This window comes from Phyllostomus hastatus, unplaced genomic scaffold (genome assembly GCF_019186645.2).
Source record: "Phyllostomus hastatus isolate PE091 unplaced genomic scaffold, TTU_PhHast_1.1 phas_scaffold_755, whole genome shotgun sequence".
Taxonomy (NCBI): Eukaryota; Metazoa; Chordata; class Mammalia; order Chiroptera; family Phyllostomidae; genus Phyllostomus; species Phyllostomus hastatus.
The window spans coordinates 13,127,870-13,140,264 of record NW_025334039.1 but is presented as its reverse complement, the minus strand read 5'-3'; the positions used below and the strand labels follow the sequence as shown (position 1 = coordinate 13,140,264).

The window sequence follows — 12,395 nt, the reverse complement described above, 5'->3', positions numbered from 1 at the left end:
GAGCGCGGGTGGGGGGCCGACAGGGGTGCAGTGGGGGAGGGCTGGGGGCGACCTAGAGCCCGCCTCTCCCGGCGCCCACGCGAGCTCCTGCCCACTTCCCGACCCCCCGGGAAGTAGCAGGCACAGGCTCACCGAGGAATCTGCGTCCTGAAGCCGCTACAGCTCGGGAAGCCCCCGACAGACTCCCCATCTCAGAGACCCGGTCAGACACAAGAGCATCAAAATGTCTCTTTATTGGAACCAGAGCTGTTCTTGACCCCGCAGCCCGCCCCGCAGCCCCTCTGCGGCCAGCTCTACCCGCATCCCCTGGGCCGGTCCGGGCTTGGCTCCTACCAGACCTGCCTGAAGGGTGCCGGCTGCCCGGCTCTCGGCAGAGCTCAGGCCCTCCGACCCCGCTGCCCAGGTGCCCACAGGGTCTGGGCTGCAGGAGGTGATGAATCCCCAGGCCTGGGGCAAGAGAGGGCGTGCTCTGTCTCGGCATGAGGGTGTGCGGTGGTGGCCCCTGCTGACCGAGTCTTCTCAGGTCTTGGGGCCAGTACCTCTGATCCCCTGGAGGAAGAGGACAGAAATAAACCCTGTGGGCCCAACTGCATTCTCAGCGCTGCCTCTGCCCCCATCTCAAGTGCCCAGCGGCTCCACGTTCCTGGGCGCATCTCCTCGGGCTCTTGCTGCCTCACCCTGCCCTCCTTTCTTCCCCCAACCGTGTCCTGTTATTTTTAGCTTCGGATTTTTAGTGCAGGATCCTTCTCTTCCGCCTTCTCTGCTAGGCTTGGTTGCATTCCTCAGGCGCCAGCGACCACCTCCCCTCCCCCCCCAGTGTCTTGCCCCAGACCTGGCCCTTCCAGCTGGCCTTCACTCTAGGTCCGGTGTGGCTGTGCACCCCACACCAGCACCTCCGTCTGCCTCCTCAGTTCTTTTCACTCATGCTTCTGGCTTCCTGATGTATCTCCTAAGCCTTTTCTCAGCCCCAGGATCCTGGGTCCCGCTGGCTCTTTCTCCTCACTCTGAGACACCCCTTGACTCCCAACCCTGATCTCTCCCTGGGTGCTCCTTGCCTTTCCCTTCTTCACCCACCTCCTTCTATAGCAACTCCTTTCTCCCCCTACGTGCCAGGCCCTTGGCCTCCTCTTCCTGCCTCCCTGCCTCCATGCCGGCTTCCTTACTATCCTTCGAGGCCAGAAGAACTGCTGCTACGTCGGTGGCTACTCCGGATCCTCATAGTGCTCAAGCTCGGACTCCTGCTCCTGCTCCTGCTCCTCCTTCATCCTCTGACGAATCTCGTTGGCCTCAGACCGATCCTCCTCCTCGAAGAACTCCTTGTCCAGGCGTTCCAGCTGCGGCATCTGCACCAGGGCCTCCTGGCGGTAGTCGTTCTCGTCGGTGCACGGGTTGTCCAGCAGCACCAAGGCTCGAAGCTTGGGCAGGTCCCGAAGCTTGGCAAACTCCCGCAGGTTGCTTATTAGATTGCCCCTGCCAGTGTGGTCAGGAGGGGTTCGCTGGGGTTTGGAGGCCAGCTGCCAGGAGTGGGGTCTCTAGAGGAGTCTTCCCTGGGCTCCACTTTCCCTAGAAACACTCTCTGTATGGATGGGCCTGCCTAGCATTGACAAACTTGCTGCAGAGATGCTGTCCAGCCCCAATCCTGTCCTTTTTCTGCCCTTTGAGGAATCCCTACGTACCATATTCCATTCTATAATGTGTCATATTTATCTTTTGAAGCAGCAAAGCTAGGTCACAGCCCTGTCTTGCAGATGGGGAGCAGGAGGGAAATCTCCTTTGCAGGGACAGACTTCTGTGTCAATGACAACCAATCAGAGGTTGGAAGATAGGACTTGGGCCGGTGGAGAGGGAACTGAGACTGAAGCTCGAGGTGGTAGATGCTATGTTGGTGCTCCCCACCGAACGGAAGCTAGAGACAGGGATGAGCTGGGACCTCCCAGCCTAAAGAACAAACTTCATCTCTTAATATGTAGGCCTCATTGCACGGTATTCTGTGTTTATTTTCATGTTCGTGCTTCAAGCCTTTATAAAATCAGGTTTCAGTGTTTCACCTTATCTCAGCGGAGATGCCGAACCTCACGCCGCGTTTCTCACTGGGAGCACTGCATGCACGTTGTGCTGGACTGCCCTGTGCTTCGCTGGAGGGTGAGCAGCTTTGGCCCCAGAAGCACCTCCGAGTCATTGAGACAACGCAGCTCCCCAGCACTTACTTCCAAACCTCCCCAGTGAACAGTCACTGAGAAGGGTCCATTATCCCTGTTTAGACTATTAACAGGAAAACAGAAGTCCCTACAACCAACCAGACCGATGTGGCAGAGCTCATTAGCAAGAGATTGCTCCATGAATTAAGGTTGGAGTTGGGGTTCAAGGTGATACCATACCACTTCTCCCTACTTGGAGATTCTGTTTCCATTGCCAGCCTTGACTGAGGAGGTCCTGTTACTAAGGAGGCAGTTTCCTTACACCTTTGCTTAATGAACACATAAAATCCTCCCTCAGACAAAAGGGGCTGAGAGAAAATGCCCCTGACCCCTAGTGCCTTTCCATCTAGAGATTTCCTTTCAAAGATTTTTCTCTGCTCATATCTGAGCACATCTTGTGTGCTTGTGGGTTTTTTGTTTTGTTTTGTTTTGTTTTGTTTGTTTTTTATCAGTAAGGGGGCCTTCCAGGTGGGACTCGGGATAAGAGAGGCAGAAAATGGGAAGGGGACTTGGGGTCAAGAACATGGAGAAGCAGAGTAGAAACTTATGTGGCTTAGCACCAAAAAAAAATAGAACTGGAGCCAGTCTGAGTCTCTCCAGCACAGGGACCATCTGGGTTCCATTAGGTATTCCTGAAACGCAGCACAAGGCCTGATACATAGCAGGTTCTCCATAACTGTGGAGTGAATGCATAAGGATTCGGGGGGGGTCTCAGACTCTTAAGATCTTAGTGTTGCAATTATGGCTGAACGAAGAAGAAAGTAGGGAAAGGAGGGATAAGGATCAGGATGGAGGATGAGGTGAGAATCTTGGAGTGGGCTAGGATTGGGGGACTGGGGCCAGGGAAGAACACAGGGTCAAAAGATGCTCCTGGTCAGGTGTAGGAGCAAGGTGGGCCCTGGAGGGGGTGCATACCTCAGGTTGAGGTACTGCAGTGATTTCATTTCCTTGGAGAAGCCGCTCAGAGTTTCAATCTGGTTGTCTCGAAGGTGCAAGCTAGTGAGATTACTTAGGTACTCCAAGCCTTCCACCTTCTTCAGCATGTTCTGTGCCTAGACTCCAGGATATAGCAGATATATTGGGAGAGGGGAGAACGATAAGGAAGGAAGAGAAGTCAGAAAGATCTGCAGCCCTGCTGGTGTGGCTCAATGGATTAAGCACTGGACTGCAAACCAAAGGGTCACCAGTTTGATTCCCAGTCAGGGCACATGCCTGGGTTGCGGTCCAGGTCCCCAGTAGGGGTTGCAGAAGAGGCAACCACACATTGATGGTTCTCTCTCCCCCTCTCTCTAAAAATAAATAAATAAAATCTTTTGTAAGAAGAGAAAGAGATGCAGCAAAAGAGGAAATCTAAGAGGTAGATAGAGAGGGGTATAGGAAGGGAGTGGAAGGGGATAGAGATCGGTGATACAAATAAAGAAATCCAAGAAAAGCATGGCTGGTGTAGTCCAGTGGATTCAGTGCCTGCTTGCGAACCAAAGGCTCGGCGGTTCAATTCCCAGGCAGGGCACATGCCTGGGTTTCGGGCCAGGTTCCTGGTAGGGGGCATGCCAGAGGCAACCACACTTTGATGTTTCTCTCCCTGTCTTTCTCCCTCCCATCTCCTCTCTCTAAAAATAAATAAATAAAATCTGAAAGAAAGAAAGAAAGAAAGAAAGAAATCCAAGAGAAGCTTCCAGTCCAGACAAAAGTCAGCAAAAGTAGTAACCCCCTACTGACTGCTCATCTCACCAAAGCTGCCTCTGATTAAGGAGGCCATGCTTCAACCCACCCCCACGTCTAAGAGCCCCACTACTCTGCTGAGAAGAAACGACTTCAACACCATGCTAGAATGAGGAAGCTCGAAAGTCTAAATGACTAAACATTTAAGTGGCCTCCTTAACCTGATGCCTGTACCCCAGTTATGGCACATTATGCAAAGCAGACTATTTCTGTATTACCCTGCATTATGTATTATCAGCCCTGCTATCTGGTCAGCAACTTGTCTGCTTTAACTTTGCATTACCACAGCATCTGGCATCAAGTAAGGGCTCAATAAATGGTACCAATTATCATTATGATGATAAAGCTAGTAGCTGAGCCTACTAGGAGCCAGGCATCCTGGCCCCCAGGATAGTGCCCTCTTCCCTGCACCAACCACCCTCTGACCCAGCGAGCTACCAGGAACAGGTTCTTCAGCTTGGGAAGGTTGAGCCCCATTGTGCTTTCCAGTTGGTTCCCTCGAAGCTCCAGTGTGTGTAAGCTGATCAGTTTTTGGGGGTCCAGGCCTGTCACCGTTTGGATGTGGTTCCCTGAGGAGCAGGAGGGTGTCAAGAGCTCAAAGCCCACTCCAAAATGTTCAGCAGCAGAGCCTCCATTTTGGGAGACTCTACATCCTTCTTTCCCTCTAATGTTGGGTAGATATGAGGAGAGACAGGTCCAGGTTTAACACCTTCCTCAAGTCTTTGCTCAATTATCAGCTTTTCAACAATGCTTGTCCTAACCAACCTGTTTGAAATTGCCACCTGTGCCCACCCACTCATTTCTTTTACCCTGATCTATTTTCTCCGTGGCACATATCTCCTTTCGACTCAGTGTATAAATTTACTTACTGTGTTTATCGTGTTCATTGTCTGTCTCCCCACCTAGATTGTACGCTGCATGACAATAGGGGCTACTTATTTGTTCACTGTTTTCTCTCCATTAGAGACAACTGCCATAACGAATCACAATATGTCCGAATGAATAAATGAATGAATGCAAATTGCTGTGTGGCACAGCCGAGGACCACATTGCCCACCCCTGTTGGCCCCAGGCTAGGAAGGAAAGAATCTGTGTAGCCCATCCTAAGGACCTACCTTTGAGATTCAGGATGCCCAGAAGAGGATGAGAGATGCCCTCAGTGTCCGTGATCTGATTATAGGCAAAACTGGCAATCTGCAGGTAGGGCAGTTCATTCAGCTGGGCACTCCGAAGCCGGTTGCCATCAGCCTTGAGCCAGAGCAGGTGGGTGAGGTGATTGAGTGGAGACAAGTCTGTCAGATGGTTCTCAGAAATATCCACATAACGCAGATGGATGTAGTAACGCAGCAAAGAGATGTCTGTCAGATCTCTAGCAGATGGCAGGGGCCAAGGTTAAGGTAAGAATCCAGCAAGGGCTGGCAGAGGTGCTAAAGCAGAGGGCAACATGGAGATGGCTTATAATGGGGAGAGGAATGAGTGACGGATGGGAGAGGTGAAGGGAGAAGAGAAGGTAGGTGGGTTCTTAATAGCGGGCAAGGATCTTGTGTCTGTGAAGGGCTGAGACCTTACATTCTGAAGGACAAGCGAGAGAGTCCAGTAGGAGCCCCACATGCCCTCTCACAGCCTCCAGTCCCCCGGGCAGCGCTGACACAGGGAGAGTCAGAGCTCCTAAAAAGTAAATTCTGTCCTTCCCTCCCACTGGGCCAGGATGAGAGCGATCCAGACTCTCAGCCAAAACACCCAGGAATGAGGATGAGAAGGAAGAATGGGCCCTACAACCTCAGTGCTCTTCTGCACCACACCCCCAAACGCACCTGTCTTTAACCTCCAGCTTGACATAAGCATGGGCCAGTCCATTTCCAGTCTTACAGAGCAAAGAAAGCCCTTCCTTCATCATGTCCTCCGTGAGGGGGTTGAGAATCCACTGCTGGAGGAAGCAGAGTCAGGCATCCCTTCCCAGCCCAACCCTGTGCTTAGCCCCAGGACCCCTCGCTTCCAAGCTCTCACTTCCTCGGAGCCGCCTTCCTCCTCTTTCCTGTCATCCTCCCACTCCTCTGTCTCCTTCTCGTCTTCTTCCCTTCCCAGATCTTCCTGGTCTGGCTCGAAATCTTCCAGATCCTCTTCATCTGACATCTCTCTTCCCTGCTGAAGGCTCTGGAGTTTGATCAAGCCAGGTCCTGGTCCCGAGAAAAAGGTCTCCTCAAAGTCTGCCCACCGTCAACCCCCTCACCTCCATTGATGGGGACGGCAGTATTACCCATCACCTCTCCCCTCTTTCCCGGCTATGCTTCTTTCCTCATCCCTATGAACATCTCGTTTTGATTCCCAGCCTCCATATTTCCCACCAAGGAGCCCTCTCTCAGGATGCCTTTCCAGGCCCCTGAGACCCAACTCTCCTTCAGCAGCTCATCTCCCTGTTTCCCGGATGGCCCTGCCCAGTTCTTCCCACCTCTCTTACCGCCCCCTCCCCTTGCTTTGCATTCCTAACCCCAGCCCCTGCATTTCTTCTAACTCTCCCATCCTGCTTTGCCCCGTTTGCTTGGCCCCTCGGGGACGGGGACACCAGCCCTCTGCAGTCTCCAATCCTCCCACCCAATCCTCCTTCGCAGAAGGGCGCAGACTCTGGTTCTGTTCAATTACAAGCAATTCTGGAGAGGGTCCTGGCCCTGAGAGGGCAGGGTTGTTGTGCAAGAGGGGGAAGAGGGAAGAGGCGTCGTGTGCTGTGGTTATGGCAACGGAGGGGCGGGGCACTGGCCGTCCGCAGTGGGCGACCGTTGGGAGAAGAGCCCCGGCTAACTGACCTGGCTCAGTGGTTGACAGATTGCAAATTCATTCTCTCAAACCCAGGAACCCGGGTGAGGGATTGGCCAAGGGCCTAAGACAGGGGGCGGGGCTTAGAACAGAGCGGAGGGTAGGGGTGGGGGCGGGGCTGTCCGTTACCTGAGACCTTAAAGGGGCCGGACTTCCCCAATGCAAAGCGCTGTGAATGCAAAGGAAACTCATCCCCTGAAGCAACAGGCGGGGAAAGAGGAGCAAAAATACCAAGGCAAGTGGACTGATTCCGGGCTTCCCTCCTACCTAACCTCCCCCACCCCACCCCGCCCCGCACACAAACACCGGGCCTGGCCTTTCGTTATTTTCAGATACAGCTTTGGAATGGAAGAAGCCCAAGCCCAAAACGACCTGAGTTGGAGTCCTGGCAAATCTGTAGTTTACTAGCAACTTACCTAAGACTCCACTTTCTCATTTGTAAAAGAGGCTTAACTACACCAACTGCCAGGGATAGAGTATGAGCCTAATCTATGCTAAAGCACTGTACGGATTACTAAACCAGTTTGGGAGCATTTCACTCCTCCTCATGTCCTGCACTGGTTTGATGCAAAACTTTTGGGGAGAAAATCCTACATGTGCCCACTAAAATGCTCTTCGAACAGCAGTTAAGCACTGATATAGCCAAACCCAGGCACTCTGGCTTGTGACTTGTTGAAGGAGACAAAAATAGAGAGGTTGAGATGCAACTAATATTTTGTGCTAGACATGGTGTGAGATACCTTTACAAGTGATATTTAATCTGCACACCTGTGAGATAGATAGTATTTGAAAGAAGAGGAAACTAAGACCCAGGGTGGTTAATGTTTATGACACAATTCCAGCCTAGGGAAAGGAGATTACCAATCTTGTGGAATCTAATATAAATGAAACAATTTTGCAACAAGGTGAGATATCATGTGACTAATTGTGAAATAGTGTGTTACAAAGTGGTCCAATGGAAGGTGTGGTGGGCTGGAAATCAGGAAATATCACCTCCCGGCCTGACTAGCTTGGGTAATATAGTTAACAGACAAATATGTTTTAACACACTTTTGTTAAACACTCTGTGCCAGGCGGTGCCAGCTGGGCTCTCAAGGACTGTAAAACACAGTCCCTGTTCTCAGGGACCTTACAGTCCAGTGACAGGGTTAAGTAAACAGGTAATTCAGTATAATGAGTGGTCATAATAATGCCACCCAACACTTACAGAGCTTTTACTTAGTGCCAGGGGGTAATTTCATTGTGCATAGGTATATTTAATATCATATATTCAGCTCACTGAATCCAGAGGAAGCACCTTTGGTAAGGCCTGGAGGAGAAAAAGCTCAGTGGCTGTGCAAGGAAAGCAGGCAGTTCCGCTGGCTGGAACCTTAGGTAGGTGTACGTAGTGGGGTGAGGCAAGATCAGCAAACAGAGTTGGATCACACTAAAGAATGTGGACTTGATCCTGAAAGCTGTGAGGAGCCATTGGAGTTATTTTGTGTTTTGTTGAAGGACTGAATCTGCAATGTATAATAAGAGTAGATACTCTATCCTCCTTGATAACATCCTTCCCTCCGTAACTGTTCTAAATGGTATCTCCTTTGATTATAAAAGTAATAATTAAAATAAAATAATAGAGAAGTATATAAGAGGAACATAAAAGTCTATGATCTCCCTCAGCACCACTCTCATTTTTTGATAAAGTTAATTTATTAATGAAGATGTTTAAAAAACACAAATGTATCAATCATACATACTGTTCATCAACTGGGTTATTGTCATTTAAAGATATGTTTTGTGCCCTCACTGGTATGTCTCAGTAGATTGAGTGCTGGCCTGCAAACCAAAAGGTCACCAGTTTGATTCTCAGTCTGGACGCATGCTGGTTGGGGACATACGAGAGGCAACTGATCAATGTTTCTCTCCCTCTCTTCCTCCCTCCCTTCCCCTCTAAAAAATAAACAAACTATGGATTAAAAAATCTATAAAAATACATTTTGGACATCTCTCATATCACTAAACATAGATCCACCTCTTTCTGTTTGATAGTTGTCTAATCTTCCATTATGTGGATATGTGGTAATTATTAAAGTGTTCCTTATTGATGGATATTAACTTTAAAAATTGTCCACATTATAAACAGTGCTGCATCAAAAGTCCTCATAGATATATCCTTACTATTCTGCATAAGTCCTCTGTACAAGTACTTCTGAAATTGTCACATGCATAGGAATTGCCTGAGGATCAGATTAAAACGAAGCTCCTGACCCCGTGAGTGATGCCAACACTGCTGGTCCACAGACCACACTCTAAGTAGCATGGTTCTGTGGGATCGCGTCTTAGAAGGTGCAGTTTCTAGTTCCAGGATACATGCTTACCTTTGCCAATCATGATAGGTTGAAAAATAGGTATGTCATTATTTTAATTTGCATTTTTATTGTTGGTGATGTGGTTTGTTTTTGTGCATCCATGTACTTGTATTTGTTTTATTTTACAAATTGTCTTTTCATATTCTTTCTCATGTTCCTGCTATGTCATTAAGTTTTAAAATTGGCCCTGGCTAGTGTGGATCAGTGGATTGAGTGTTGGATTGTGAACCAAAGGGTCACCAGTTCAATTCCCAGTCAGGACACATGCCTGGGTTGTGGACCAGGTCCCCAGTGGGGAGCAGGTGAGAGGCAAACACACATGGATGTTTTTCTCCCTCTCTTTCTCCCTCCCTTCCCCTCTCTCTAAAAATAAATAAATAAAATCTTTAAAAACTAATAAAATTGATTTGGAGAAGCTCCTTTTGATTTGGATATTAACTGTGGCAGAGACTGCCACCTGCCTATCTAACATTCATTCTTCCCTTTTTTCTCCCTAAGAGAATAGTTTTTTAAAAGTTTTATTAACATTTAATGTACCATAAAATTCATCCACTTAGAATGTACAATGCAATGGCTTTTAGTATGTTCATAGTTGCGCAACCATCACTACAATGAAATTTAGAACATTTTCATCACCCCTAAAAGAAGCCCTCTACCTTTTAGCCACGTGCATCTCAATCCTCCCTTCCACTCCTGCCCCTGGCCACCACTAATCCCCTTTCTGTCTTTACAAATGTGCCAATTCTGTACACTTTACGTAAATGAAACCATACAATGGGTGGGGCTTTATAACTGGCTTCCTACTCTTGGCATCATGTTTTTAAGGTCCATCCATGTTGTAGTCCATATCAGTACTCCATCTCTTTTAATTGCTCAACAATATTTCATTGTATGGTTTTTAATCTTAAATTCATCTGAAATTATGTTTGTGTATAGTGTGAGATAGGGATCTAACATTTTGCCAAAAGAAAGCTGATTTTCTCAGCACCATTTGTCCATTAATCCCATTTTTTCCTTCTGATTTAAAATGCCATCTTTATCACTATATATATATATAGTTTCTGAACTATTATTTTCCATTGGTATGTCTGGATATTTCTGCATTAGTGCCACATTGTCTTAGCTATTGGTTTTTCTGGATATGTCATGTATCCTGCTACCTTATTAGTTCTAATAATAGAGTAGATAGTCCATTTATTAGACAGAGAGAAGTGGAGGAGTTCAATAAAACTTAAGAAACTAAGTTCCTAAAATATACCAGGGGAGGCCCCTCAAAACCCCAGAATTTAATTATAAAGAGCTGTGTACTTATTCATACATGTTTAAATGTCAGTCACCTTCAAAATACTCTCCATTTGATGCACTACATGTATCGAAACGTTTTTCCACTGCTCAAAATGGTTTTTGAACTTGTCAATTTTGATGCCTTTAGTGCTGCTGGAGTCTTTTGTTTCACCTCTTCCACAGTGGCAAATGTTTCCCTTTGAGGACTTTTTCATATGGAAACAAAAAAGAAGTCGCTCAGGGGAGATCTGAAGAATGGGGAGGGTGGAGCATGGGGGTCGTGCCATTTTTCGGTCAAAAATGTGTGATGTTGGTAGGTGCGCTCATAAATCACCAATCATGAAATGGGCAGACATGTTTAGTCTTCAAAAAAACTTCACTGAAGCTGAACACAGCCTCTCATAACAACGTCAGCTGGCACACTGGTACAGATGGGTTCCTAGAACACTCACCTAGTGGGGAAGCCTATACTACAAGTGGCATGCCCTTCAGAAGATAATTACAGGTTTTTTGGGGTGCCCCCTCATATAAAAAATGCAGATTAAATAGATATATGGTATAGGATTCATCGAAGGTGGGAGAACCTTGAAGCAGAAAGAATGAGAAGCTGAGGATGATAAGGGCCTGAAGTAAGAAGATGGCACGGAAAGGAAATTTCAACAGGGCTCAGTAACTGAAAAGACACAGGGCGTGGAGAAGAGGAATATAGTCAGGGTTTGGCTGAATCTAGGATTCCTGGAAAAATAGCATTGGCAGTGAAAAGCAGTGGAGAGGTTTGAACCTGGAGCTGCAGAAGGTGATCACTTTCTCTGAGACTTGCTGAGATTGCAGTGGTAGTAGAACATCCACATGGAAACAGGGAGCTAGAGCTGAGTCTCAGGATGGCTGACCCTTTTGCTCAACTATCCTTCCCAGGACGGCAGTCCTCAGAACTGCCTTCTCCCATGTCTGGGTTTCCCCACTGTCGTGCCATGCTGCAGGTAGCACTCAGGGACCCAGCTGAAACCAGTCGTATTCAGACAGAGCTCCTTTTTTGCTACTTTCTCATAAGAGCAAGGAAGCTTCTTTCCCAGAATTCCCTGCTACCCCAGGATTTTCTTTTATGTGAAATAATAAATGTCCTTAAATACCATTTGGTCAGAGTTTCTGTGACTCAATGGAAAGCATTTCGATAACACCTGTATTTTCGTTGTATCTCTATCATCCATAGTTTGCAACATTTTTCAACAAAAGATGTGTGTGTGCACGGGTTTCTCATTTTTCACATTCAGATTATACTCCAAAGATTAAATGACATCTATAGCTGTGACGTGGTGGTAAATGTTTAACAGGCTCTCCAGGGAGAAATAAAGCCCTAATTTTTAGTATTTGCTTATTTCTCTGCTGTAAATGCTCCTACCATGGCTGATTTCAAGCTAGCGACTCACAATGTGGCATTTCCATACATGACCCTACAGACACAGGCAAATAGCTTCAAGAGCACAGATGATAGTAAAATTGTTATGGGCTGAATTGTGTCCTCCTAAAATTCATATGTTGAAGCTCTAACTCACCCCCCAACCCCCAAACCTCAGAATGACTGTATTTGGAGACTGGGCCTTTAAAAATATGATTAAGTTAAAATGAGGCTATTTAGGTGGCTCAAATCCCATCTGACTGGTATCAGTATAAGAAGGGGAAATTTGGACACAGGGCACCAGTGCACAGAGAAGAAAACTGTGAGGACACAAGAAGGCAGCCACCTGCAAGCTAAGGACAGAAGCCTCAGAAGAAACCAAACCTACTGACACTTTGCTGTTGGACTTCTTGCCTCCAGATCTGTGAGAAAATTAACTTCTGTTTAAACTATGTAGCATTTAGTTATGGCAGTTTTAGCAAACTAATACAAAAATGTACTAAAATAGTGAAAAAGTGGTAAGTTTTGAGTACTTTATTTAAATTATGTTTATACATTTTAATTTTAATTTTTAAATATTTATTTATTAGAATTACAGCATCACATTTTAATTCCTGAACTTTGCAATTCAGC

General features: G+C 47.3%; 1 protein-coding gene across 1 annotated transcript; it reads right to left on the bottom strand.

Annotated features, from left to right (window-relative positions):
• Positions 1-435: 435 nt before the first annotated feature.
• Positions 436-6,745, bottom strand: LRRC23 (leucine rich repeat containing 23). Its single transcript, XM_045826340.1, has 8 exons — positions 6,722-6,745; positions 5,928-6,097; positions 5,735-5,844; positions 5,036-5,289; positions 4,359-4,489; positions 3,114-3,250; positions 1,164-1,470; positions 436-549 (listed from the first exon to the last, which is right to left on the bottom strand). The coding sequence occupies exons 2-7, from the start codon at positions 6,051-6,053 to the stop codon at positions 1,203-1,205; spliced, it is 1,026 nt and encodes a 341-aa protein (XP_045682296.1). The 5' UTR covers positions 6,054-6,097; positions 6,722-6,745; the 3' UTR covers positions 436-549; positions 1,164-1,202.
• Positions 6,746-12,395: the final 5,650 nt, after the last annotated feature.

Coding starts and splice junctions, on each gene's coding strand:
- LRRC23 (XM_045826340.1), bottom strand. CDS start 6,053: ATGTCAGATGAAGAGGATCTGGAAGATTTCGAGCCAGACCAGGAAGAT. Junction 5,290..5,734: donor AAGCTGGAGGTTAAAGACAG/GTGCGTTTGGGG, acceptor GCCATCTGCTAG/AGATCTGACAGACATCTCTT. Junction 4,490..5,035: donor GGGCATCCTGAATCTCAAAG/GTAGGTCCTTAG, acceptor CCTGCTCCTCAG/GGAACCACATCCAAACGGTG.